The sequence below is a fragment of the Festucalex cinctus genome, chromosome 7, assembly GCF_051991245.1.
Source record: "Festucalex cinctus isolate MCC-2025b chromosome 7, RoL_Fcin_1.0, whole genome shotgun sequence".
Classification (NCBI taxonomy): Eukaryota; Metazoa; Chordata; class Actinopteri; order Syngnathiformes; family Syngnathidae; genus Festucalex; species Festucalex cinctus.
The window spans coordinates 15295886-15322327 of NC_135417.1; the positions used below are offsets into that span (position 1 = coordinate 15295886).

Below are 26442 nucleotides of genomic sequence, written 5' to 3' on the forward strand. Positions count from 1 at the left end.
TTGCACTTTCAATCCATCCTAAAAAAAAAAAAAAAGTTTGAATGACCATGGGAAAATTTGTTTTTGTGTTATTCATGTGATGGGAGAATTGCTCTATGATGTTATGAATTCCTGTTTTATTGCCATTTCTACCTAGAAGAGTTGCCATATCAGGAGTTTGCGTGGTTGTAGCTGAACTTGTCACTGTTTTCTTTAGACAACAAACTAGCTGAAAGTGAATCAGCAGCAACGCATTGTGCATTCAGTGGCTTTAGATTTGATTAATCAACAATCGATTTGACACAACCAAATTGATTGATAACTGCAACAGTCCTCCAGCCATATCTGACTTGTTTTCAGGGGATACGGGCTGGACACCACTCAAATGGTACCGAAATGAAAGCGTTCCAAAGATTGTATTGGATAGTATGGACCAGTTAATTTTGTTATCCTACACAACTTTGAGAATTAGAAACACAAAGAAAATCTGTATCTTACCAACATTTCCATGGACTTTTCTTGTGGTTCAAAGAAACAATGTAATTAAGAGACATTAAATTGAGCTTCATTGTCATCAGTGTCATTTAATAAAACCGTCAAAAAAGCTAACACCCGTGTTAACAGAGATTATTATAGAGCCAGTGAGTTCCAGCATAACACAAACAGGCACACCAGGTGAACACAAATTCTACTGATTGTCACTTTTACACATCAGAGACAATTCATCACAACTTTTGAAACTTAATTATAGTTCTTATAAATATAACCCAAATTTCATATAAACAACCCTTGGAAGCCAGAGGCTGCTTGTGTAAGCAAGCAGACATAAACAAATTCTTTTAATCCTTTTAAGATACTTTGGCAAACAAAAATGCTAAATTCTTATTGAATGCTCTTACAGTTTCTCGTGTAAAAAATGCTTGACATTTTGTCTCGACTCTTGAGAAATGTTGATTCAAATTATAACAATGCAAATCATGCTTAATGAACACAAAACTCCAATTGTACATATAAATGTAAAAGAGCGTAGTTATAGCTAAAGCTCCTCCTGTGAACAACAGAATTTCAAAATGTGAAGAGTGTTCTAAATGTCCAAATAGTTTGCTTTATGCTGAAGCACTGTAAATCTGATCGATGACCTGACTTCTTGATGACCCTTTGCAGTTTGGTCCCTTTGTCAGATTCAGGCCAACAGTGTCCCTAAGTACCCTCAAATCCATATGTGACACAACTGTATAGCTTCAAAAAGCATGAAGTGTCTTACTATTTAAAAGTTTAAGGCATAAATGTGTTTTTTAATTTGAAACCCCAACTGTAACTTTTCCTCATAGCTCGTGCAGTCTTTTGATTTTAAAAGCCTTGTAAATTTTAAAACTTCAAGGCATGAGCATTTTTTTTTTTTTTTTTTATGCTCACATGCAAAAAACTCCGCCAGTCATTTTGTAAAGTGTGACTATAACAGGAGAAGGTATGTGAAACAGTAATTACCGTGTAATGACTGTCAAGTAACAGTGAGTCATCTTGTAAGAAGTTACATCCGATCTAAAAGCTCTGGAATCTCTGTTTGTCAAATATTCCAGTGGATACAAATCGGATCCCATAAGAAAACGGTCTCTTAAGATGCTGACGCTCAGGTATTTCCGTCTTTATGATCCTGTTCTGTATGGTCTTCAAGCATGCCATTTTTCTCTCCGTTGACCAGGAGCTTATCTTGGCCCCATGTGATGTTTGGCCCTCCACCGTTGGCTTTTCGTATGATAAACCTTGCCCGTCCACATGAAAATCCACCTCCGCCGCGTCCTTGCCCTTCTCGGTTGTCCATCCACTTGCTGGTTTCTACTTTGACATCTCTGTCATCGTGCTAGGTCAACAGACGGAAATACACAACAGTTGTTAAATTGTCAAGACAATTAAGATGACTGTGTGAAGAAATGTCCTACCAAGTAGTATGCTCTGCTCTTTTGGGGACATTCCTGATCCCAGTCTTGGTTTTTGGGTTCTCCTACCATGTCTGGATTGCAGTCTCCCTGGTAGTTGTCCCTTTTCCAGCCCCTTCCACGAAACCGTACTTGCTACAATAGAATTGCAGTTGCTCAAGCCCCAAGTTGCGGGGTTTTCGTTAGGGCTGGGTGATGAATTGATTATTGATTACTGTGTATCCGTGCTATAATACGGTTCAGGTTGTTAAAACTTGCCTGTCCCCAGTCCTGGCATTGCAGAATTCCCTTAGACACTTGAGCCTTGAGGGAAGCTGATAGAAAACTGTTTTTCTTTTTTTCTTTTTTTTTCTTTTTTTTTACAAATCAAATCCCAAAAGGGCAACAAAAAAAAAAAAAAAAAAACCCAAAACAAAAAGCAAAACATGGTTTGAATAATGTCACTGTCATTTGATTTGGATACGTGAATAAAAAAGAAATAAATAAAAAAAATAATAAAATATTTTGCTTTTTAAAATGTAGTTTACATATTGCCCAGCCCTAGTTATCACAGTAGGAAATAAACAAATGAAACTTACAAATTCTCTCCACTGTGTTTCTTTCTCCGCAGGTGTCTCAGTCGGCGCAAGCCGAGCCCTGCTGAAGCCATCATTTTTTACTTCGGACTTGGATACATCATCCACATGGGACTTGGAGGAGGACGATGAGGAAGACGACCTGGAGCGAGAGCACTTGCTCTCACTGATCCTACAAGCGGAAATGGTACGTGCACATTCCAGCAATATTCCACAGTTTTATTGGAAAATCTCAAAAGGATGAGGCTGTCACATACTTTGATTTCTTGGAGAACATTTCCTGAGATTTCTCTCGAATAGTGTCTGGGGAATCTCCAACCCCGTCCCGATTGTAATCTCTTTCGCGACTGGAGTATTTTTTACGCCGTTCAATATCCAAGCGCAGGTCCATCGTGTCACCCTTTGTTTTTTCCCCAACATCCTGAGCAATGTAAAACAGAACACACTGTCTAAGGCAATAAGAGCTAGGTAAGTGTGAATACAACTAAACTGTATAGTAAAATTAGTCATCAGTTTAGTTTTTTTTTGGTAGTGCAATTGCATTGATGGTCTTTATTCAAAGCTTTGCAAGGTCAGGATTCTTTTAAAACATGATTCATTCAGGTGCTCATGGACAGAAATTAGACTACTCAACAGCACTGCATGGACATGTACTATCCGCAGATCTCTTTACAGGTTGGGGTCATAATATACTCTCTTGAAGGACTGTCATGTGTTATACAATTCAAACAAGACACTTAGGATTGACTAGATTTACTTTATTTTAAGTTGTAAACAATATCTATGCATTGGTATAAAATAATTTAAGTGTTAAAATTAGAGTTGCAATTTCTTTCTCTTTTTGTATATTTCCATTGTTTTGATACTTACAAAGACAATTAGTCCCTTGGACAGCTTGGGCACAGCGGCATCCACGTTTTGACTTTTATCTTATTGATTAGCCTCAGGTTAGGCTCGTGCCAACAAAATAACCAACTCACAACAGAAAGTCAAAATGCCACATTGTCATTCATTCATGGGAGGGCGAGCACTCTAAAGGCATATGGCTTGTTCACTGGTTTGCCATTTTGTTTGCCCCGTTTATACGTCATAGTGCAAAATATTCAGTCACCTTGTTAGTGCCATCCTCTGAGCTTTTCATTGCCTCAAAAATGTGTGAGTGTTTCTTAAAAGCACTTGGTGATACGTCAATTCTCCTGCAAGGGATGACACAACAAATCCATTAAGAACCCATGCACTGACCTATGGAGACAACACCCGACAGGACAATGAAGAATGAAGAACTGACCTCCAACCAAAAAGAAAAAAAACAACCGTTCAGGTAGGACAGTGGAGAGAAATACCTGAAGGCTGCTTTTAAAATAGGAGGTGAAGCCACAGCACACTTGAAGGGTGAGAGTTGTTCACTCACGAGGGTGACTCTACCTGTGAATCTCTGGGCTTTTTCTCAGCTTCATGGTCTCCCTCTCTGCAGCTTGTCTTTGGTATATGGTGAATCGCTCGTTAAGAGTCATTCGGGAAGACACAAAGTGCTGAGCTGCGTAAAGAGTGAAGGCATTATTCTTCATCCTTTAACGTTCTGCATAAAATATAGAACACTACCGCGTCAGTTTTTCTGGAATAAGTGAAGCAAGTTAGCAACCATTTTTGTTTTGCATTTAACTTTCTGGTAAGACTTCACAGAGGAGCATAGGCCTAGAAGCAATCTCTTTTATACTGGATACATGGATCCTTGATTTTCAACTAACATGGAAGTCTGGAAATTTGTGGGTTCATTTCATTTCATTTCATTTCAACTATCAAGTACAGTATGTGTAACTTTCATAAACAACAGCAAGAGCAAAAAGATGGCTTTGACAGGCACTGTGAAAAAGTATCTTTGACTTCCAGATTGTGTTTTTGCAAACAATCCTTGAATGTAAACGCAATGGCTTAAACGTCTATCCTCCCAGGACCCATCGGAACTCACCTCTGATGTGGTGCAGGATGGCCACAATGTGCTGAGCAAACAGCTCAGACGGAGCTCTCTGCATCGGAGCAGTCTGAACGTGTTGAAAGATGGAGCGGAACTCTTGGCCCCTCTTTGAGGATTGCACCAGGTCCTGAGACAATTGTCGCTCCTGAGCTAAAATCTCTGAAGTGCTGAGCACAGTAGAAACTATTGTGTTAGTCATATCAATGATGCAGCGGAGGGTTTATAGCCAAGTGTCCGAATAAGACCATATCTTACCCTATCAAGCTGTCTCCAAGGAAATCCATTCTGACATTGATCTTGGTCTCAGGTTTTCTCAAGGACAGCAGTGATGAGTTCTCCTCTCTCATCATAAACATCTCCCTGTCAGAGTTCCACCTCAACAGTGGCGTGAGACATGGCGTGGTTGGAGATTTAGATATGTTGGATTTGCAACCCAGCTCTTCAAATGTTCCCAACATTTCCCGTTGAGAAATGGCAGCAGATTTAGGAGTGGTGTACCTCTCCTCTCCTCGGGCGTCGGGTTCACAGTCGGCTCCCTGTGAGGAGGCCACACTTTGCCATTTATCAAAGCACATATCAAATGTCTCTCTGGATGAATGAACAACCTTTGGATTAGAGTTGTCGATGTCCCCATTGTGCCTGTCTTTGTTTAGAGACTTAGAGTGCGGCTTGAAGAGTATCTCTTCGTCCGCCTCATCAGATGGAGAAGGAGAATCATTTAGCAAATGATTTAAAGGCACTTTGCCATTCATGTCTTCTTTGTAGCGCTTTGAGGGTGGGTCAGTGACACCTGCATGTGTTGGACCATTTATATTGGCTTGATCCTCATCTACAGTATTTGCATCTGTGCTATTGTTTTCCCAAGTAGATTTGTTTTTTTTATTGTGCTCCTTTAGAAACCTAAACAGATGTAACAAAAAAGAGAGAGACACAATTAACGCAACTCATACAACAACTTCATACAATAACTCTGTGTCCATGAAAGAACTGATGATTATCAATAATGTAAGAATAAACTTCTTACTTTCTGAAAGCAATGGACATGGCTGTTTTATCTCCATCTGGGAATTCCTCGCTCTTGAATATGTCAAGGCTGGAAAGCATTTGGTTTAGCGCTTCCTGTGACAAAATCTTTGTGGAGGGTGCAGTACACACCGTCTGCCAAGAGGCGGCACCATTGTTGGTGTCATTTGGGTTCTGGGATGAGGTACCAGCCTGGTTTGAGTTTTGGCTGTTCTGAACATTGAAAGCAGGATTTTCTGGGCTCGCTTTCTTTGGACTGCTGTTGCCTTCTGTCAGGACTTGCCAGCCCCCCTCAGTTGACCCACCGCTTTGACCTTCTTGGGCATCTCTCGCCTCTAATTGCTCCCCATCTTCGCCTTCTTTCTGGGTCTCCTTGGAGGCCAAGAGCTCCTCTTTTGCATTGTTGGAACTCTGATTTGCCACCAAGAGGGCTTTGGGAGGCGAGCCGTGAGAGGATGCATTAGAATGCTGAGATTGACGGGATAATGGAGAAAGGGATCGGTCAGAGTGGCGAGAGTATTCGGGAGGCGGGGAGCTTCCGGAGAATTTCTGGAAGTAGGCTCGCCCTCTGGACTGATTTTGGTGCTGCTGCTTTTGCTGCTTCTGGGGGTGCTGCTTGTAATTTTTCCAGTTGTTACGAAAATTATTGTTGTTGTTGTTGTTGTTGTTGTTGTTGTTGTTGTTGTTGTAGTAGCCTCTCCCGCCTCCTCCACCACCACCACGCTGAGATCGTCCACGTGAGAAATAGCCCCGTCCTCTGCCTCGGAAGTTGTATGGCCTCCGGAAGCCGCGGTGGTAACCCCGGAACTCACGGCTGTTCTGGTATTTCTTGTCGCGGTTATAAAATGGTGATAGAGATCTTGACCGTGATCGAGACCTTGACCTAGAGCTAGAAGAACAAGAAAATCACATTTAAAGGCTGGTTATGGTCTCTAGATCTGGCATGGTATGCGGAATAGTCATATGTCCATTTAATGGGCTTTGGAAGTAATGTTGCTTTTTCAGGTATCTGTGCTTTGAGTATTAATTTTTCTGATGATATATACTAATATATGTATATATATATATATATATATATATATGTATATATATGTATATATATATATGTATATATATATATGTAATATGTATATATATATATATGTATGTATGTATATATATGTGTATATATATATATATATATATATATATGTATGTATATATATGTATATATATGTATGTATATATGTGTATATATATGTATGTATATATGTACTAATATATATTAAATTTTACTCACTGCGTTTAAGAACCTTCTAATCCTTACTTTGTCACAATAGGCTCCTTATAGTTTTTTAACCTTTTTGGATGATGATGTAATGTCTTAAAAACAAAGAGATTATTGTTATTATTATTATTATTATTATTAAGAAAGATGTTCCTGTTTCTGTCCTTACTGGTCCAGCCCCTCAAGTGCAAACAAGATGGACTTTCAGAATACCAATGTGTGGTGACACAATAGTCCACTTGGTGGCTCTGGTGTATTTCTTATGTACACCGCTCTACCCTCAACATAAAATATACAGTAGTCTGCAATTTGTCGCCATGATCTTAAAGTATATCTCGATAGTATGCGTGCACGAAATACGTTTTGGAAACGCTCCACTGGTACATTTGATGTTATGGATGTTTCACATCTGGTGCAGACATTAACATCTTAAATTTCAAGCTTTTTGCGTAGATACCAATACATGAAATGTTTTCAGAGTTTCCCCCCATATTTTTCAATGAATGGTATTGTACTCATTTCCACCACTAATAGAAATGTGATATGACTGAACTCTACTCTAAGTATGCCAAAATGAACAGATGCAGCCAACCAGCGGCAACATAAACGACATAAAGGAGATATTGAAGATCGGTAAAATGCAAAAAAAAAAAAAAAAAAAACTCACCACGTCCTTTTTTTCATTGGAATGCCGAGTGATTCACAAGGCAGCACACTGAGCTGCTCTGCACACTTAATGCCAGTGAGTTGCGCTTATTACACTCTAGCTGTGTCACATGGGCCAAACAGAGGAGGAGTGCTCTACTCAAATCCTGTTTGACTCTATGCTTGCCGGTAATGTGGGCTAAACAATCAGTGGACAGTTGATTAATGGCAAGATCAATTCGGAAAAGCTATAAAATGTTATCACCCTAAGGAAGAAATGCAACAAAACAACTTTTGACAAATAATGCAAATAGGTGACATTTACCTGTAACGATGTCTCCTGGAGCGGGATCGTGAGTGACTTTTTCGAGACTGCAAGGTGGACCGGGATCTAGAGCGCGATCGGGACCGGGATCTCGAATGGCTACGAGACCGAGAGGCTGATCTTGTGACTCTGGACATCCCCACTGGCAGGCCAGGCACCTCAAACTTTCATAAAACAATAAAATATTCCATTCCAGTCAGGAGTTTTTCAAAAAAGGTTTAAATGCACAAAACTAGTAAGACAGTGGGTAGTAGAACATCTTGAATGGGTTCATTGGTATTCTAGGGTTAAATTTAGGTGAGATAAGATAAGAGCACAAAACCATCCCTGAAACAAACTTCCAACTGAGTAAATGAAACTGCTGAAAGAAAAAAGTAAAGGAGCAGCCTCGAAAGGCGGTGGAAGGCAATGCGTAGTGTCAGGCATCAAACACATGCTGTTTTTATTTAGCCACTCCTCATTTGCGTAGAGGGCGGATTTCCCGTGGTCACCTGACTGCCATTCTACCGCACACCATTGTCTATGCTGCAGAAAATTGCACAGTAATTTACACCAAGTCTAAAAACTGAAGTTGGTCTTTGCGCAACCGATCATTCTAGTCTATACTTTCTTTGTCATACATAAATCTGAAGATGTGAATTCTCGAGCCCCAAAACACAGACTTGCCTGGACATTGTGAAGTTAATACCAGATCAGCCTAACATGAGAATATTTGCTTGCATTTATTACACGTAACAACGGTATTCATTTTAACCAAGTCCAGAATAAACACAGTGCTGTCAAATGTGTTTTTTAAACGCCATATTAAACTAGTATAACACAATGACATCTGCTATTGTGGTCTGACTTGAGCTTTCCAAACACAACAGAACACTCAAACAACACAAAACTATAGATTTCTGGCAGAGTGCTGAAATACGCAAGGGAGCAAATCACCAAGGTCATCTTCATGGACTTCGGGTAGAACGAATACTACCGACTGCGTACGACTGTTATTTCAAAAGTTCTGCGCCCTATCACAGAGTAGGTGTGCGTTTGTCTATATGTTTATTAGAAATGATTGGAATGAATTTGAAAAGACCCCAGGAAGATTAGCTCCTGAGATGTCATATTGGGGCTCTTAATAAACGAAACGAAACGACACATTGGTGGTCTCAGTGTATATCCTTGCTACTATTTTGGAAAGTATCGAAACTGATCTGTCCACCCCCCCACCCCTCCCACCCCCCCAATCCCTCTCCCCAACCCCACCCGCCTTTACCCCCTCGTTTTACCCGCCTTCATTAGCGCTACGAGCACGCTGCTCTCTGTTCGTGGCACTTTGTTGTCATTGGCTTTCAGGGTGCAATTTCCTGAAGGCTCCAGCCTCAACTGAGCATCCACTAAGCTTAGCCTGCATATTCCAAGAGCGTGGCATTCACATGTGCTCCTTTCAGTAGTAAAATGGTGGACTGTTTTTCTACTTTACATATCACAGCCCCCTTGGAGATGTTCATTTGCATGACAGTAGTTGTCTTGGAACATCTGGACCATATTGAAAAGAAAGTGTAAAACAGGAGGACAATAAGCTTCCTCTGCAAACTGCAATAGAACCCTTTCTTCCGTACGCCACATATAGCAGCAGTTGGCACTGTCGCCTCACAGCAATAAAGTTATGGGTTCATGGGTTCAAATCTGTCAGCTCTGGTCTTTCTGTCTCCAGGTACTATGGCAGCTTCTACCTCCCGAGAACATGCACATTTCGTTGTGAGCCATGGTATCAGCTCTCACATCTGTACACGGTGTAGCCTTTTAAATTGCTTGGGAATGTTATCATTTTCTGGGTTTTCTCTGTTTTTGTACAGACACAGAATGTGTCTGTGTGAGGGGAATCATACCATCCATATATTCCCACATGTATGCAGTAATCCATCTTCAGCAGTAGTGTTATAACAGAAATGATGGCCTGTGTCCCATTACACTATATTTTCTGTGTCTATTCCACCAACTGAAGTTATAACCAAGCAGTAACAGAGGCTGGAAAGTGCCTGTGTGCTGTGCACGGGAGCAACACAGTCCTGGACCTGGGGTTTCTTACTTCTTTCCTGTCCTGTCTGTCCTGATCCATCTGGAGTGACTCATTTGCATTTGCATTATTATTATTTTTTTAATCTGACTGTAAAAACTGGCATTTCACATGTCTTTCTGGTGTTGTGTTTCAACAGCACTGACATGTAATAGGAGGATAAAATCATTGAGGATTGTCATACCACCTTCAGAGGTCAAATCAGAGGCGAGATTGTGCATATCTGTAAGGAAATCCGATAACATGGGTGCGACGCTTCTTACTTTGTGCTAGTGTCTGATCCATACAGAGTGTACCATTTGCCCCTTTTACGCTGCCAGTCCATGTGTGTATTTTTTGGGGGGTGTTCTGTATAAATGGCACTAACACAAAGTAAGGCCAAATGTCAGATCTTCTTTTACAGCTCAGATGTGTCAATTTGGGCAGGAGACTATTGACTCCTCTCACCCTATGACGACTAGGATTGGCCCCTGGTCCTTCAGGTCCCTTGACCCCAACATTGCTTATTTATAGCCTTCACAAAACATCATGGCAACTGACTGGTATATCATTAAACTTCAGATTCACCAGCTTCTTGCAACTTTCTTCTTGTGGCCACATATTGTTTATGCAAGTTAAAGTACAAAGTAAGATTTAAATCTTTGCATTATGTGTACCATATATACCCAAAACATAGTTTCTTCCTTGTCACATTGTTAAAAGCTCACTTCCAGAGTTGCAATGTCTGATTCACTGGTCTCAATTGATAACCATGTGCAGCTGTTCCTCTGGCTTCACAACATACTGTCGGCAGCCTAATCACAGAGATTTTAGCCTCTTAAGGGAGCCTATGTCATGTTTGGCCTTTTAATCAGTCAACTCTGGATTTGCTCTCAAACGCGTACCGCTACAACTCTTGTGAGGACCTTTTAATGGATTTGCAACTGTAGAACTGATTATGTTAAAGACCTCACATTTGATAACTTGATGACAGTCACAGTAGCGTGAGTAATGAGCGATAAACTCCAGTGAAGAAAATGTTCGTGGGTAGGTACTAGGTACCTTTTAAAATGATGAAAATAGAATCTACATATTTTGTAAACATGGTCCGAATTAACATATAAGATGATACGTCGGTCTTGGTCACTCAATACAGTAGCACCTAGACTTATGATTCTCCTAACTTGCTAGGAGCTGCTGTTTGATTAGTGTATAGGTCCAGCGTTTTACACCTCGGAAAATATATTTTTTTAAGGTGTTTTTGAGAGGTGTTCTTATATCTATTCCTATCCGTCCAGGACCTCCACTGGAAAAGAATTTCATTGGACTAAGACATTGCAGATCAAAATGGTCTTTACATAGAAAGGCACCCTAACAGCTGTAGTTTAATTTCATGTAATCAACAATGGACCTGCAACTTGATACGCAGCTCTAAGTGCTCAAGAACAAATAGTCCACTCCATTCAAGGACTCGATCATTATGCCCGGGATGCCACGACAGGCAGCTGGAATCACATTTGCCATCTTAATATGCACCGAGCTGCCTCTTGCCCGCAATGTCATAGAAACAATCTACTGCAAATGTCCAGTAGAGCGATGTGTAGTTTATTGAAATGCAACAAGCCTTCCACTGCCCTGTCAAGACGCGCTGAGGCGGTTAGGATGGACAACAGGGCCTCAGAGAAGATAAGCCATGCGGCTTCCTCCTCGCCTTATTAAATGAAAACAACTGCTTCGCTTCAGTCTGACCCTTTGATGAATTCTGCTGAGAACTCAGAGGAGGTCCTGTGTCGCAACATACTTCTTTGCTGGACCTGAATTCAATGCCAGTACCGTCGTAAACTGAGGAGCCCTGGACAAATAAAATGTCAATGACAGTGAATCCCTGCCAATTAGCGTATCGCTATTCATAAATTTACCTCTGAGTTCCTTTTTTTTTTTTTTTTTTTTTTTTTTGTGGAGCCCATCCTCAGCTCTTCTCTGAAAACCTCACCTGTGTTCTTTCTGTAACACTCAAAGATCCTGCCAAAGCCTGCCTTAACAGGATACGGCGACGTAACCCGTATTTATAAGTGCCGTAGTCGATCGATATCTAACATATAGTATTCATATAACAATGAAACAAAAAACAGTATTGTGGTAACCTCAAAACGTCATATTCCTTGACAGTCGTTGACTGTGATTTTTCATTCCCTTCAATTCAAAACTTCCTCCATCTGCATAATGACTCTGTTTTTAGTGGCAAACCGTCATCCTTGCGTTGACTCACTTCCCGTCGTATCTGTTGTCGCCGTGTTCGCACACAAGAAGGACACCATCAGCTGAAGTCACTCCTCTCTATTTTGGTCTGCCGGCAACAGGCCGGCGATGAGTTATAGCTTTATACTTGCAAAATATGCACAGTTGCCATTTGTGTTTCCCTTTGGGCCTTGTACTCTGCATGGAGATAAGATGCTGTTCACCCAAAGGGTCGGGGGGAGGCCGTCTTTAAAACTCATTTTGGTTACACTTAAAGAACAACAACCTAGCAAAAATGATGGCGTTTCTTTGACAACTTTGTCAAAATGATCCCCATTCTTATGTCTGAAAATGCTATACAGTAAACTTCGCGATTCAAATTCATCTCCACATTATTTTGTGCGAAACCTATCAGCTATTTGTTGAAAATCACATTTTTGTGTTCTCTATAATGATCGAGGATGCCACAAGATGGCACTAAAGTCCTGAAATGCCTTCTTCTTCTTGCTTTGACACTTGGTGACCACGTTAAACAAATGCCACTGACACCTATGGGATCTTCAGCGTAATAACAGCACCACAATTGCAGTGTGAGAAGCTCGATCATTACATTTAACTTTCTGTCAAGGCTGTTTTGTAATGTAGTGTGCTGTTAGTGTTGCCTCTCTCAAACAATGAGCTCAATGTTACAGACTTGCATTGGTTTTATGTTTATCATATGAGCAACCGCAACAGGATTCCGTAGCAAAATGAAAACACATTAATATACCACAAGTCTACCAGCATATGTAAATACAGACACTCCTTATCATGTGTGCGACTGTGCGTGTGTGTGTTCTCATGGACAGCTGCTGTTTATCAAAGACGATCAAATTGAATCCTGCAACAGGAAATTACATGAGTGGACCCCAAGTATAGATTTACATAAGCGCAAAACGTGAAGCATTTGGTTATATACATGAACTAAATTTCCATCCATCCATCTTCTTGACCGTTTATTCCTCACAAGGGTCGCGGGGGGTGCTGGCGCCTATCTCAGCTGGCTCTGGGCAGTAGGCAGGGGACACCCTGGACTGGTTGCCAACCAATCGCAGTGAACTAAATTTGATATATAAAAAAATTAATAATCCTTGGGATCCCTGTTTGACCATGTGACTGTTCTGTAGGTGGAGTGGGTAAGTTTGCAATCACAACTATCTGATAAAAATAACAGCCTGATAAAACAAAGTTGAAGCAGTCCACTGAGTTGAAACTTTTTTTTTCTTTAATTTTCCGCATTTTTTCCCACTTCATTGTCAATAATTAAAAATAGTCAAAGTTAAAATTAAAATTTCCCCTAAAAAATATGTCATTTGAGAATTGATGACATTATAAATGCAAATTACTAAAATGAAAACTAAGTTGAAATAAAAAAAATTAATAAATTTGAAAAAAAAACAGCACAAATTAAAAATGACTTTTTTTTCTAAAAACACAACCTCTAAGAGTGCAAATAAAAAAAATTAAAATGCAGTCTAAATCTCAAAAAGGAAAGAAAAAATGCATTGAAAAATATATGTACCGTACATAGTTTTTAAGCAATTATTGATACGTATAGAATTTAAATGTGTAATGAATTTGAAAAGTGATACGCCAATTGAATACCAAAAAAATGAGAAACAAAATTTAATAAAGACATGGGATGCGCATAAAATACTAATTTTCCTTTCTCTCCATGACCACCGAGACCAGGTCTGCGGACCGCTTTTAAACTCGCCGCCCACCTTTTGAGAATCACTGCAGTGAGTTTAATAATGTACTAACTTACTTGGAGCTCATCCTCACTGCGCTTTACCACAAAGGGAAAGTCATCCATCCTTCTTCATAAATCATTTCCCCTCTCCTCTAATTGCCCGCTCTCACGTCACTGCGCACGATCTCTTAATTGATCACAGCGTGCTGAATGTTATGGCATGTCAAAGTGATTACTGCTAAACGGAGAGAGAAGAAGAAGCCACTTACCGGTCAGCTTTTTTTGTTCAGCGTTGACGTTCATATTCGGTAGCATCTAAAAGCGTCAAAAGTCCACCCACTGTAGTGCTCCTTGCGTGAGTGTGTGTGCGAATGTGTGCGTGCGTGTGATCTGCAGATGCAACTGGCTCACTTATGGCTGCCCCCATGTGCGCGCGCACGTGTCAGTGGGCGTGTGTATGCATGCATGTGTGTATGCAACTGAGAAGGGGGCGTAGCCTGTGCGCTCCCGTTTGGTGTGCGTGTGTGTGGATACCGTCACTGCTTGAAAAGAGAGTGATTTAAAATATAGTGGAAGCATTTATGAAATTTATATACGTTGTAGATAAGTATATTTAAAAAAAAAATGGGGGGAAAAAATCATACTGTAAATGCCATGTTCCCTCGTTTATCGCTGGGGTTATGTTCCAAAAAATACCCGCAGTAGGTAAAATCTTCGAAGTAGTCAGCTTTATTTTCAACATATATATGTTTTTAAGGCTATAAAACCCCTCACCAATCACTGTATATACTTTTCTCAGACAGCATTGTTGCTGTCGTTGTTATTGTTACCAATGTTAGTAGTTTGTATAGTAATAGTATTTTTATTATTTGTTTTTGAACATCATCACTGTCTATTAAAAACGTCCAATTCCATGCATTTTTATCCCCAAAACAGCAAAAATATTTTGGAATGAAAAAAATAAACAATCGCTACATGCTGTGTAACATGCAAGCACAAATTTCAGACTTTAAAGGGATCGTTCGGATTTTTTGACATGAATCTCTATTTCATCCTCACCTCCAGTGTGTGCGATCATCACTGACTTACCCCTGACAGCGTTCTGTGACACGAGTTCTTTAAAATACAGTGGAACCTCTACTTACGAACGTCTCTTCATATGAAATTTTCGAGTTACGAAACGCCTCAACGGGAAAATTTTGCCTCTTGTTACGAAAGAAATTTCTAGATACGAAAGGTAAAAATGCATTACCGAACGCAACATACTTTCGGCTATGGCTATTTCCTACCATAGGTACCTACGAGCGTAAATACTAGATCGGTGTTTGTGCATAGTTCTGGCATCCCATTGGCTAAGAGGAACCTTCTACCATAGGTATGAGCATATACTAGATCGGTGTTTGTGCATGTTTCTGGCATCCCATTGGCTTAGAGGAACCTCTACCATAGGTATCTATGAGCGTATACTAGATCGGTGTCTATACAGCGTCCTCATCATTCATCCCGCGGCCCATGAGGTGTTCCGATAGTTCTTCGTAAATGTATGAATTAACGGCCAACAAATTTGTGCAAAAATTCAAACAATTGGTGATTGATGAAGGCACAGTAAGTTTTTAATTGCGACGAGACGGGCCTTTTTTTTTCTTTTTTTTTTTTGAAAAAGATGCCTCGCCATACCGGAAGTTTCAGAATTTGTTTAAAAGAATCGCCCAGAAAAAGTGTTCACCAGTCGGGCGTTTGCTCACTAAGATGATGTTTGCCTTGGATATTTCCGAAGGATTGTTTTAAAAAAAATAAAATAAAATAAAAAACATCCATGGATCAGTTCTTTACAAAACACCAGGCAAAAAAAAAAAAAAAAAAAAGAACACTTCTAAGAGAGAGGAACATGAACCAAAGAGGGCAAAAAACGATGAGGACAGCAGTTAAAAAGGTAAATGACCATCATTTTTATTCTTTACTTTATTCTTTGTTTTTTTACATTATGCACAACTCTCATTTATTGTCACTAATCTAATTGTAACATGTATTTGTTACATGTTTTGATGCATTTTTATGCTTTATAAAACATTTATGTCTGAATTTTGGGAGGCTTGGAACGGATTAGGGCATTTACATGGAAAATGCGTCTCTACTTACAAAATTTTCTACTTAAGAACTTTCTTCCAGAACCAATTAATTTCGTAAGTAGAGGTACCACTGTATAACCGTTCTTGAATCTTATCACACCATATTTATTGAGATATGTATGTAATTGTCTTTTTTGGGGGGAGATGTACAACCCCTTGTGTTGGGTTCACTGAAGTCTATAAATTAGTGTGAATGTGAGTGTGACTGAAAGTCTTCGTTTTCTGTGATCGTCCGGCAACCAGTCCAGGGTGTACACCACTTGTCGCCAAAAGTCAGCTAGCATATACTCCAGCTCAACTGTGACCGTAATGAAGACACGTTTATAGAAAATGGATGGATGTTTGTAATTTTCCCATTCCTGGACGCCCTAACAACTGTATAAGGAAGCGGTGGTTTAAATTCTGACTTCAGTCATTCAAGACGTCTATTAAGGGATTTTCTAAATTGCCCAAAAAACATGGCCGTGTTTGTCATTAAACAGTCGCCATATTAATGCTGACAGGGGATTTGCTTTGTCGACACACATTCTTTTTATCGTGGCATGTTATATAAAGTGCGGAAGCTTATCAGTTGACATCTAAATGGAGACGGAGAACGCTTGCATTGTAATAGTGTTTAATACAGTCTGCGGTATAAACGTTTTGGTCGGCTTCTCATCTTGTCAACGTCTTGGCTCATTTGCTTCTATATTGGCCATTCAATGCAGTGCTTGGAGGTCGTGCACTCTCTGTGGAATGTTCTTCATATTGTGAGCTATTACGTCTGCACTTCGCAGTGGCTAACACCGTTCACTTAGGTTATTAAAGTTTTATTTGCCCACTAATTTAATTTTAGTGTTAAAGTAATTGCAGTAGCATGTTTATAAATCATGCTAATGTAAAAGGGTTTTTCTCAGGCCTACATGCTACCTCTGTTATAATAAATGTATAATATATGTAACAGGGTTTCATTCATTTATGAGGCACACTCCATTAAGACTGAAAACAAAGATAAAATACTAAAAATAGAAGAGAAAACCTACGGTTAATACAAATGTATATTGTTATACTGTTTTTACTGTTATTATGAGACCGCCCTAGCAGCAGCACTCCATCGTATAACCCCTGTAGAAACAAAGGATCAGGACATCTAATGATGGAACTCGACGAAGCCTGCTATGGCTCAAATGTTTTCCTTTGTTTAACTCATTCATTGACCCTAATGAGTACAAGTGGTATAGAAAATGGGTGGATTGATGCCTCATTTATTACAATTAATCACAACAAAGCCAGACAAAATTCCCAGACTGAATAAGAGACCACCGTGCTTGAAGCTTTAATTAGTCGTTACGTGTTGTGTTTATGCTGCCGGAAAGTCTCTGATATGTTGTGTTCAATGTGGCAAATGCTTGCACTCGTGTCTACACTCGAGGCTAATGTTTCATGGAGAACAAAAAAACGGCCACTGTGTGTATTTGCATTGGAAATGCCGCTGCTGACAGCTTGCGCCACATCCTGCCATCTTCCCTTCGTTTATAAAGTCCATCAACAAACAAAGAACTCTCCCATCATTCAGACATGATCAGATTTTACTGCAAATCGGACTGCCCACCTCTGTTCTGAACATGATAGGCAGTTGAGCAGATGGATGGATTTCAAAAGTCTTTTTTTCATTTCCTGAGCTTAGGTTATGTTTATACAAGTGCAATATCTTCAACAAAATTACAGTTTTTGTTTCTCAACCCTTTCACTTTTGACATGGAAAAGAATATCATTTGTTTTCCACCCTGAAGGTTAAGGGCTTGTCCTCAAAGGATTCAAAATACAATTCCCGGTCAAATTTTCGGGTTGTAAGAGGGTTGTTGCCTGCATGTAAACATACTCGGTGTTCAACAGGGATTTTCAAACAATCCAGATAACAGTCTGTGTTTCCACCTTGGTCTTGGAACGTTCATGGGGGAATGTCGAACCAGTGAAAGTCTAAAACAGGATAAGATTGATTATACACAGTACACTTACAGCAGACGACAGAAAAGACAGAACAGAAGACATACAGAGGTGAGAGGCTGCCTTGACCAAAAATTAAAATTGGTGTCTTATATCGGATTCGAGTCAAGTCATGTGACTCAACCCCCGCCCCCCCACCTCTACCTGTACTCCTTTAAACAATTTGACCCTTTAGTTAAGAATGTCATGTGTGGACATGAGTGTGCAACATTGACTCCATACAGCATCTGCAATCTTTGATCCATGTCAGTAACCTGCCTGCTGTCTGGACGGTGGTGACGCGGCGCCAGTCTCGGCTATTTTCAGCAAGTCCCCTTGACACCATCTCCGTCTCTCTCTCTTGTGTTTGGATAAACCAGTTGACAACACTGCACACCCTCCACTTTATCCTCGCCACCTGTTGGAGGTGTCTGTCTCCTTGCTAACAGTCTTTCAGCATTGCGCCTCATAACTCGACTCCTTTGAGGGACATTGTCTTGGGCAGTGGTGGGAAGTTCTGGACATTAGTTGTTTTTCTGTGGACGTTTTTTTTTTTTATGCATTACATTTGAAAATATATCTGTACTTTATACTCCTTACTTTTGCAAAACAGGCTTGTTAAAAGGGCATGCTTTAAAATTATTATTATTATTATTATTTTATTTTTTATTTTTTTACTTTTGTTGAAAAGTAAATTTCAAAGTACAGTATATACTTTTTTTTTTTTTATGTATTTTTTTTTTTTTTTACGAGAGTAAGTACAGGAGTTTAAAAACATACTTCTACTTTTTTACACCATTGTCTGTACTTATTAGTCCATAGTATGACTACTTCTGCTACCTTTTCCAAGAAGTTTTGCTACTGCTGTTGCAACAATAGAATGTTGTATAATCAGGTGAAGACTTGTACAGGGTCTCTGGGGAGCAGAAACAAACTGGCTGTGTGGTAAATCCTTCCCTTTTATGTAAAACTACCTCTGTTTTGGAGCATCTGGTTGTCATTACTGCTTGTAAATATCCAAGCGTCTCTTACTGGCTGTACCATGAATCATCGTTTAATCCGAAGAAAAGAGTCGATTGTTTCAAAAAGGTACTTTAATTGTTGGTGGTGCTTATGGGTATTTTTTTTTTAAAGCTTTGTTTAAATGGCAAAAGAGTAAACTTCCTTTTATTTTGGAATGTGCAACTGGTTTGTAGGGTACACGCATACCGATTTTCATACTTATTTTAAAAATGTGAGACTCCTCATATGACTTATGCTATTGTTTGTTGTGTATGCAAGAGGGCAGCCAAGCTAATTAAATTCAAATAAGAACTAGCATAAGCTACAGGTTGTTTCCCAATTGTCTGTTTTTCCGTAGCACGTCACAGTCACTGAGCTGTGGCTTGGACAAACTTGGTGTTAACCATACACAATGACTAGCAATCGTAACTATTGAGCAGGTTTAGCAAATACGATTTTTGAAGCAGATTGGGAAAGAAAAATCCCTCTTAAAACGACCCAAACATTTGTTTAGAGAGTGATACATGAAACGGTGCATAAGGAAAATCCAGTTAAGATAATTGTAGTATCAGATTACCGATTTAAGTTGATATTCATTCATTGCTGCCGAACCAACAAAGTGTTGACGGCCATTATATTTTTAAGTTTGTTGTCTTGTTGGCTTTGGCATTTCTATGCCAGTCAAGAGAATCCCTATCAAGGACTGCATTTGGAAAGTAATGAAAGACACTGGCCCATGCCTCCTTCATCTTCTTGAATCCACAACTACCGGATCATCTGACGCCTGTCAAAATAAGAGATGGATGTCTCTCGCTTGTCCTCATTGTTGTCATCGCAGTGGGCCTGGAAGGGGGTTAAGGAGATGAGCACGCATGCAAAAGACAGCTGCCCCGTGGCTCCAGGGGGGCCTCCGTGACCACACAACCCACACACACACACCATGGCCAAAGTCTATTATCGCCTTCTCCATATTTCGGCCAAGGGCTTGGATGGCACCCTCACTCGTTAAAACTCGCGCGTCAGCATGAAAAAATTGGGAAACTAAAGACAGCTCCCAACAAAGCTGCGATTATTAGCAAAGCCCACTTTGATTAGTGGGCAAATGAGGAGATAAAAGTAGATTGTGGCTTTATGAGTTGTGCAATTCCTTGGAACCAAATAGTGAGGACCCTCTATCCCAAACATGCTTTTGGCATGTCCAGTATCATTTGGACTTTTGCCTACAGTTCATGTTCATGAACGGGTGTCCTCATGATGAATCTATTATGCCAGTTTGAACTGAAGGAATTGGTTTCAATTACATTTTTATTAAAGAAGGTCAACTTATTTCCTACACCACAGTAATCAGTATAAGGATACTTGGTTTCTCAGACTAACTAATAAAAAAGCATAATGTATTAAAACATAATAATAATTGCATGTTGCATCACAAGTTTGAAGTTTGTTGATGTGATCCATCAAATCCATTTATTTTGTATTTGTCTATGTCAGGAGTCTCAAAGTACAGTCCTATCCAGCCTTTTTTTCCATGTCTCCCTCCTCCAACACACCTGAACCATATAATCAGGATTGCTATCAGGCTTCTGCAGAGCTTGCTGATGCGCTGATCATTTGATTCAGCTGTGTTGGAGGAAGGAGACATGGAAAACATGTTGGATAGGGGCTCATATATAGTAAACTAATTTTAATGTATTGCCAGTAACTCCCGGTTTTGGAGCTGGCTGGTCAGTGCGGAAGGGCCTAGACTGAAATACAGGTATGCTGTTGTCACTAACTGCATATGTAAATTTACATTGATGACCTGTGGATTTCATGGGGTACAGTTAAAATGGAATCTTATTCTCTTTCGTCATGGTGAAGCCGCATGTGCCCACATTAAGTTGTTGTACCCTCTGTTCTGAGTACCTCTTTTATGTTTATCACAAGGGACGTAGCATTTAGTCTAAGTGTGACAGTGAATGCCACGTTAGTCCGAAGCTCTTACATACTGCATTACGCCTGTTCTGTACAATCTCTCCTCTGTCTCCATGATGGCTGCAGTTGGTGTAGCTCCCCAAACGCCAAGTCCTTGCCAGAATATTCTCCGCACGGGAGAAATACTGCAATCCCTAGCTTTTCCCTCGGGATTGTTTTTCCTAACTGGCCTTGGTCTTCCTCTTTCAACTGAGTTTGAGTCCTAAGCCCCTACTTAAGTCTCTGCCAACAGTCCACATCTAAATCGAGTGTCACTGTGTGTCAGTCTCATAATACAAGGGCATGGGTCGTTAGTCAGAATACATCAAGTGGGAGAATTGTTTCCCAAAGATCCCCATAATGGAAGTTCTGTTGAATGTTGACCTTGGGGACTTGTCAATGGGAATAACTTAGCTTGCAGTGCAAAGCCAAATGTGTGACCCCGAGCCCACTGGAGCAAAAGGCCATGTTCGCGTTGCTGCCATTTTCCTCACAACGGCGTCAGATTTACGACCGACTCACCCGGACGCCAGGCGGCAGGTGCTACTGGTAGAGAACCTACCAATGCCACTCATCGTCTAACAAGTGACCCGCACTAAGTAGAGGTCATGTAGGCCACGCTACACCTTTTGCGGCATCTTTCCAAACATGTCCCGGGCCGTGCAACCAGATTCCGCTGGCTAGTGACTGCTTGTCATTTACAGCCTCTCAGGTTTGATATTTAATGAGGCCGCAGAGGAATGTAGAGCCTGGCTGTCTGGGCCTACTTTGGGTTAGGAGGTGATTATACCAATATTGCATTCATTGTATTTGGTAGAATTAGTTCAATCCAATGAAAACTTTATTAATTGTACAGACAAATTGACACTTAAAAGGATATGATGTTTGCTTTTAATGGGTTGTATACAAATAGTCTATACTTGTTTACTAATCAAGTATGATGTTAAACAAGAAGTAAAGCCTTTGTGACCTGCCTAGTCTGAAAATGTGTGCGAACATTTCAAGACTTGTGACATCATCCCTCCAGCCATCCACTTATTACGAATTATGAGAAAAAATGTAGGTGTTCAAAAATTGTGGTTCCTTTGTATTTCCCAAGTATTAATTGTTTTTGACTCTTGAACCAATCTCAAATGACGTTGGTAGTATTCAATGTATGTGGACATCGAACAGAAAACTCTGAAACTTGTCTTTGCTTGCGTATGTGATACGCTCACGGGAGTTGGTGATGCATGCGGAAAAACACTTATGCTCCCATCGCAGCTGTGCCAGACCGATGCCGAGAACAGGCTTCATGATGACAGCTGAGACTGCCACTCTGTTCCTTTGTAACACCAGTAAAAATATGAATCGAAAAAAGAAGCACCTATCCCCAGTTGTTTTTCTTCGTAAAGTGAAAAGACCCTTCTGATATACCAGCATGGGTTACATCAGGCGTAGTCCTTATCTGTGGTTTACCAAGGGTAAAATTAGATCCTTTGCAAATCCACTCAATCTTTGCTGTGGGACTGTCGGTAGTTTTACTTAGTGAGCCAAAGGCGGCAAAGGTACTCACTCTATGGACTTATGTAGGATAAATACTTTTGTGTAAAGATAATATTGAGTAGAAATAAAAGTAAACAGTACAGATTATATTTCTGTTTTGATAAGTCAACCTTCCACAGAACCTGAGAAGAAAACAAGGATATGAACATTGAACCGTAACAAAAATAGTAATGTTCCTTGCATCTGTCTTCATTTCCCCCCTCTAGCGGTCCGTAAGTTGTATATGTTCCGTTTCTGGTTGGTTCAAAACACATGCACGCACTAAAGTACATCTCGTCTGCCAAGATGATCTCTGCCAGCTAAATTAAAGAGGTGCTTAAACTTTTTATGTCCAAGCAGCTGTGGATTTCTGCAAGTTGACACTCTTCATTTATGTAGACATGAGCAGTCACACAGTGAACACGTCGCATTTAGACTTTTCATTTATTCACGCTAACTTGTAGAAATGTCATTGCTTGTCACGGTAATGAACAGACCACACTGGAAGATTAACTCTCGAATGCCTGAAAATTAAAGTTTGCTATAGGTAGCTTTGTTGCTTGAACTCCCAATTTTATAAGCTTTAAAGCAGTCGAGCAAAATGTTCACAGAGTGACAATGTGGACTGCTATGTCAGCTTCTCCCGCTAGCTTTCTTAAACTTGTATGACAATTTTAATTCTAACCCATAATAAAAAATAAGAATACAATATTATAATGCTATTCATATATATTATTATATAACGGATGATTGCAGTTGTTATGTTTTTATTGCGAGCACAGTAAAAGTTATGACTGAATTTCAAAGGGGAAGTTTCATGTCATGTAAATGTACTTTTATTTTTACAATGCTGTCTTTTGAGGTTCATCTTTCTTCAAACTTACTATCTAGCAATAAACATATACTATAGATTAGGCCTATTGGTGTCCTGGAGGTCATATATCCAAACAGTAATGTAGAAAATTAGTGCGTTAAAGCTTGAATGTGGCATACACTCATTTTATGTATCTGTCAAAAGCCTCAAAAGTATTATCACATTATAGACTATTTTATTGGGTCTGGTCATGAAATTTTGTAATACTAATTTTCAGCGAACAATACGCTTTTGTGAGCTGTAATTAATCTTTGCTTGTTTGTTCCCGTTGCTTCTCCTCCTTTTTAATCATTATGACCCTCTCGAAGGGATTGAAGTGAACCTTTTGTTCAGCTAAATGGAAGCAGACGTCTTCTGTGGAGGTTCATGTTGGGGCACACTACCATGACCATACCAAGGAAAAACAAAAGCAGAAAACAAACAACAATCAAACCCTCACTGCTGTATAAATAAAGTGGGAGGCAGGGTAGCCCAAAAATCTTTATTTGGCATACCGCAGTGAGTCACAAAACACATCAGTGTGCATTTTTATCCTCTGGCTAACATGTGCATGGCATCCTTCGAAACCAGTTGATACATGAAGATGTCTGTATGGGCCCCATTGCTATGGGAGCTATGATCAACTTTGGGACTTTATACCACCCGCTGATCGAGCTGGCTTTTATTTGGATAGACAACATGATCAGTCGGAAGGATGAAAAGGAGCACAGATCAAACGGAATCTCGCCATATTTTCTTTAAAAAGGGATATCACACAGTAACATATTATTCTTAAGCAAGGTTTCCTCCCCTACCAGTTGGGACTACGCGGTAATAAATGAAAGGCTGTCATTTGACAAAAACTCCATCACATCTTTTGATAGTCCTAATACAGTACATTGTTAGTGTGCCCAAGATATTTTTTTTCTGCTATCTGTGCTTGAAGTTTTATTTTTCTGAAAAGTGGTAAGAGTGCATTTTTCCCCCCAGTTATTAGCTAATTTAGCAGTGCACAATGTTAGCTTAGCTATGGACACACAAGGTTTTGATATCATAAACGCTTGAGCCAGCACACACTATTTTTTTTTTCTTAGTATGAGTACTATGAAAGTTAAGAGGGAAACTATTTTATTTAAAGAGAGAGTGAGGGAAACTATTTTTTTTGTATTTTTTAATTGTGCCAGTTAGCCAAATGGGATTGGTATATAACTGAGTAAAAATTCATTCATTTCATGGTCTACTACTCCCTGTCTGTCTTCACAAAAGTACAGTGTGTAAGTGCTTTTTCCACCTCTGCATATTTATCTTGCCAGTTCAGCATGCAAACACCACCACAAGAATTCAGTGTTTTTTCAGTCTCCAGTTGCCTGTTTCACTCGGTGCTGCTGCAACATTGGCATGAAAGCCTGCGATTTCTCCTCTGTTAATTTTTTGTGTTCTTAAAATTTTGGTCAACTGATGAAATTGACCATGTTCTCCCCATGCCTGCGTGGGTCTTCTTCGGGTACTCCGGTCTCCTCCCACATTCCTAAGACATGCTTGGCAGGTTAAGTCTGAATTGTCCCTAGGTGTGCGTGTGAGTGGTTGTTCGGCTCTGTGTGCCCTGTAATTGGCCGGCAACCAGTTCAGGGTGTACCCCGCCTACTGCCCGAAGCCAGCTGGGATAGGCTCCAGCACCCCCGCGACCCTTGTGAGAAATAAGTGGTTAAGAAAATGGATGGATGGATGATGAAATTAACAAAGAAAAAAAAAAGACTGCTGCGTTTGCTTCGCTGACTTACTAACTTGTATTTTCACTGGTTTGGAGGAACTCAAAACTCTTTTGGCCAGCAATTGAAGATGTAAACTGCTACGTTAGCTTCATGCGCTAGCCACCTCTCGCCTTCCCTCGCTGAAAATGTTGGTCCTACTAATAATGAAATATATCGTGCTAATTTAAATTATATAATTAATAGATTATACATTTCTTAACAAACAGTCCTTGAAAATATAACGCAAATGTTTAAACAAACCTTATCAGAACTGAATCCGTGTTTCTTTAATCTATGCGAACCACACTTTGAGAATTCAACACTAAGCCATTGAATGAAGTTTGACAACTTGACTGTTTTTTTCCATCTCAACACAAATCCTCCTGTTGGTCTGTCAACAAAAATTCCCAAATTCAAAACTTTCCTGTTTACGGTGTAATTTAGAACTCGTTGGCTGACTAACAAAAGACTTTCAGTGTTGCTCTTCCATTTGCTTTGGCTTTTGCGACCCGACGGCCGAACTGAGTCGCATTTGTTTCTGCATCTTCCTCCACATCCACTCGCTCTGTTTCTGCTTAGCCAAAGCAGTAAAGCTGGCGGCGTGAAGGCGTGTCAGTAGCTGCCGAATGAAAATCACTTCCTGTGCATGTGCAAAGAGTCACTGGAATCGAGTGGTCACAAGCCCCCAACCCCACTACTCCTCACACCGTGGGCCAAACAGGATGTTGTGTGATGTGCCAGAGTATAATGAGAAGTGTAACCTCACATACAGTAGACCCAGCTGACAGGAGCTGTTGACTGACTCGCCCTCACATTTACACACAGCCAGCTTTCCGTCTTTCTTTGTCTTTCTTCCAGGGTGGGATTGCATTGGAAGAACGGCGGAATATTAGGTGAATCATCCCAAATTAGAGCTGTTGATGTCAGCAGTTTTTTTTTTTTTTTTATCTGATTTATTCCTATGACTAATTGTAAGATACTGGAAGAGTCTGACAGACATTGCCAAGAGTGAGATGATGAAACAATCAAACGCTCATTTTAATGACAAAGGTGTAACGTGAAGTGAATCAGTGCAAAATGTAAAACAAAATCAGTAGCTGACAGAATAAATAGACCCCTCACATTTGTGTCAACTTTTAATGTGTTTACATTAAACAAAATAAATTAGACTTTTACAATGTAGGCAGTGAACAGCTTGTATAACAGTGTGTCTAACAAAAGCCAATTTACTGTCCCTTCAGAACAACACAACCTTTGTCTAAACCAGTGGCAACACAAGTGAGTACCGAATTATTATTATATTATTATTATATTGACTATACACATTGTTAAAAAATAAATACATAATTTGAGCCATTTCCTCTAATGAAATAATAATTTTTATATTTTTGAAATGCCATTATATTTGTTGTTTTTTAATCCGAGGTTTGGGTCTCAAGTCGCATAATTGAGTCAGACTTAAGTGCCAATTTTAGGACTTTTTGGGTTTTTTTTTTTTAGAACTAAAACGTATGAAAGCCCCTAC

The 26442-nt window shown here is 39.9% G+C and overlaps 1 protein-coding gene and 1 long non-coding RNA gene across 13 annotated transcripts in view; one reads left to right on the forward strand and one right to left on the reverse strand.

Moving 5' to 3' along the window:
• Positions 1-26442, forward strand: part of LOC144021750 (uncharacterized) — a 61827-nt gene that overhangs the window by 16117 nt on the left and 19268 nt on the right. For 2 of the 5 annotated variants that reach the window (XR_013284170.1, XR_013284169.1), the window contains 2 exons: positions 2527-2678; positions 3695-3812. This is a non-coding gene — a long non-coding RNA (uncharacterized LOC144021750). Of the gene's footprint in view, positions 1-2526; positions 2679-3694; positions 3813-4443; positions 5817-25775; positions 25811-26158; positions 26196-26442 lie in introns of those variants that run through there. The other 3 variants (XR_013284172.1, XR_013284173.1, XR_013284171.1) reach the window with 3 other exon arrangements.
• On the reverse strand, positions 575-14147 carry thrap3a (thyroid hormone receptor associated protein 3a). Of its 8 annotated transcripts, XM_077525832.1 has the most exons (12): positions 14010-14147; positions 7727-7890; positions 5491-6378; positions 5072-5366; positions 4722-5002; positions 4461-4633; positions 3917-4028; positions 3603-3687; positions 2749-2912; positions 2495-2663; positions 1920-2051; positions 575-1840 (listed from the first exon to the last, which is right to left on the reverse strand). In XM_077525832.1, exons 2-12 carry the CDS (start codon positions 7861-7863, stop codon positions 1610-1612), a joined length of 2667 nt encoding a protein of 888 aa, XP_077381958.1. In that variant the 5' UTR covers positions 7864-7890; positions 14010-14147; the 3' UTR covers positions 575-1609. The 8 variants fall into 8 exon arrangements, 6 of the variants coding, with proteins under 6 accessions (XP_077381958.1, XP_077381957.1, XP_077381954.1 ...); XM_077525831.1 differs by having other exon boundaries at positions 2495-2633; positions 4722-5366; XM_077525828.1 differs by having other exon boundaries at positions 4722-5366.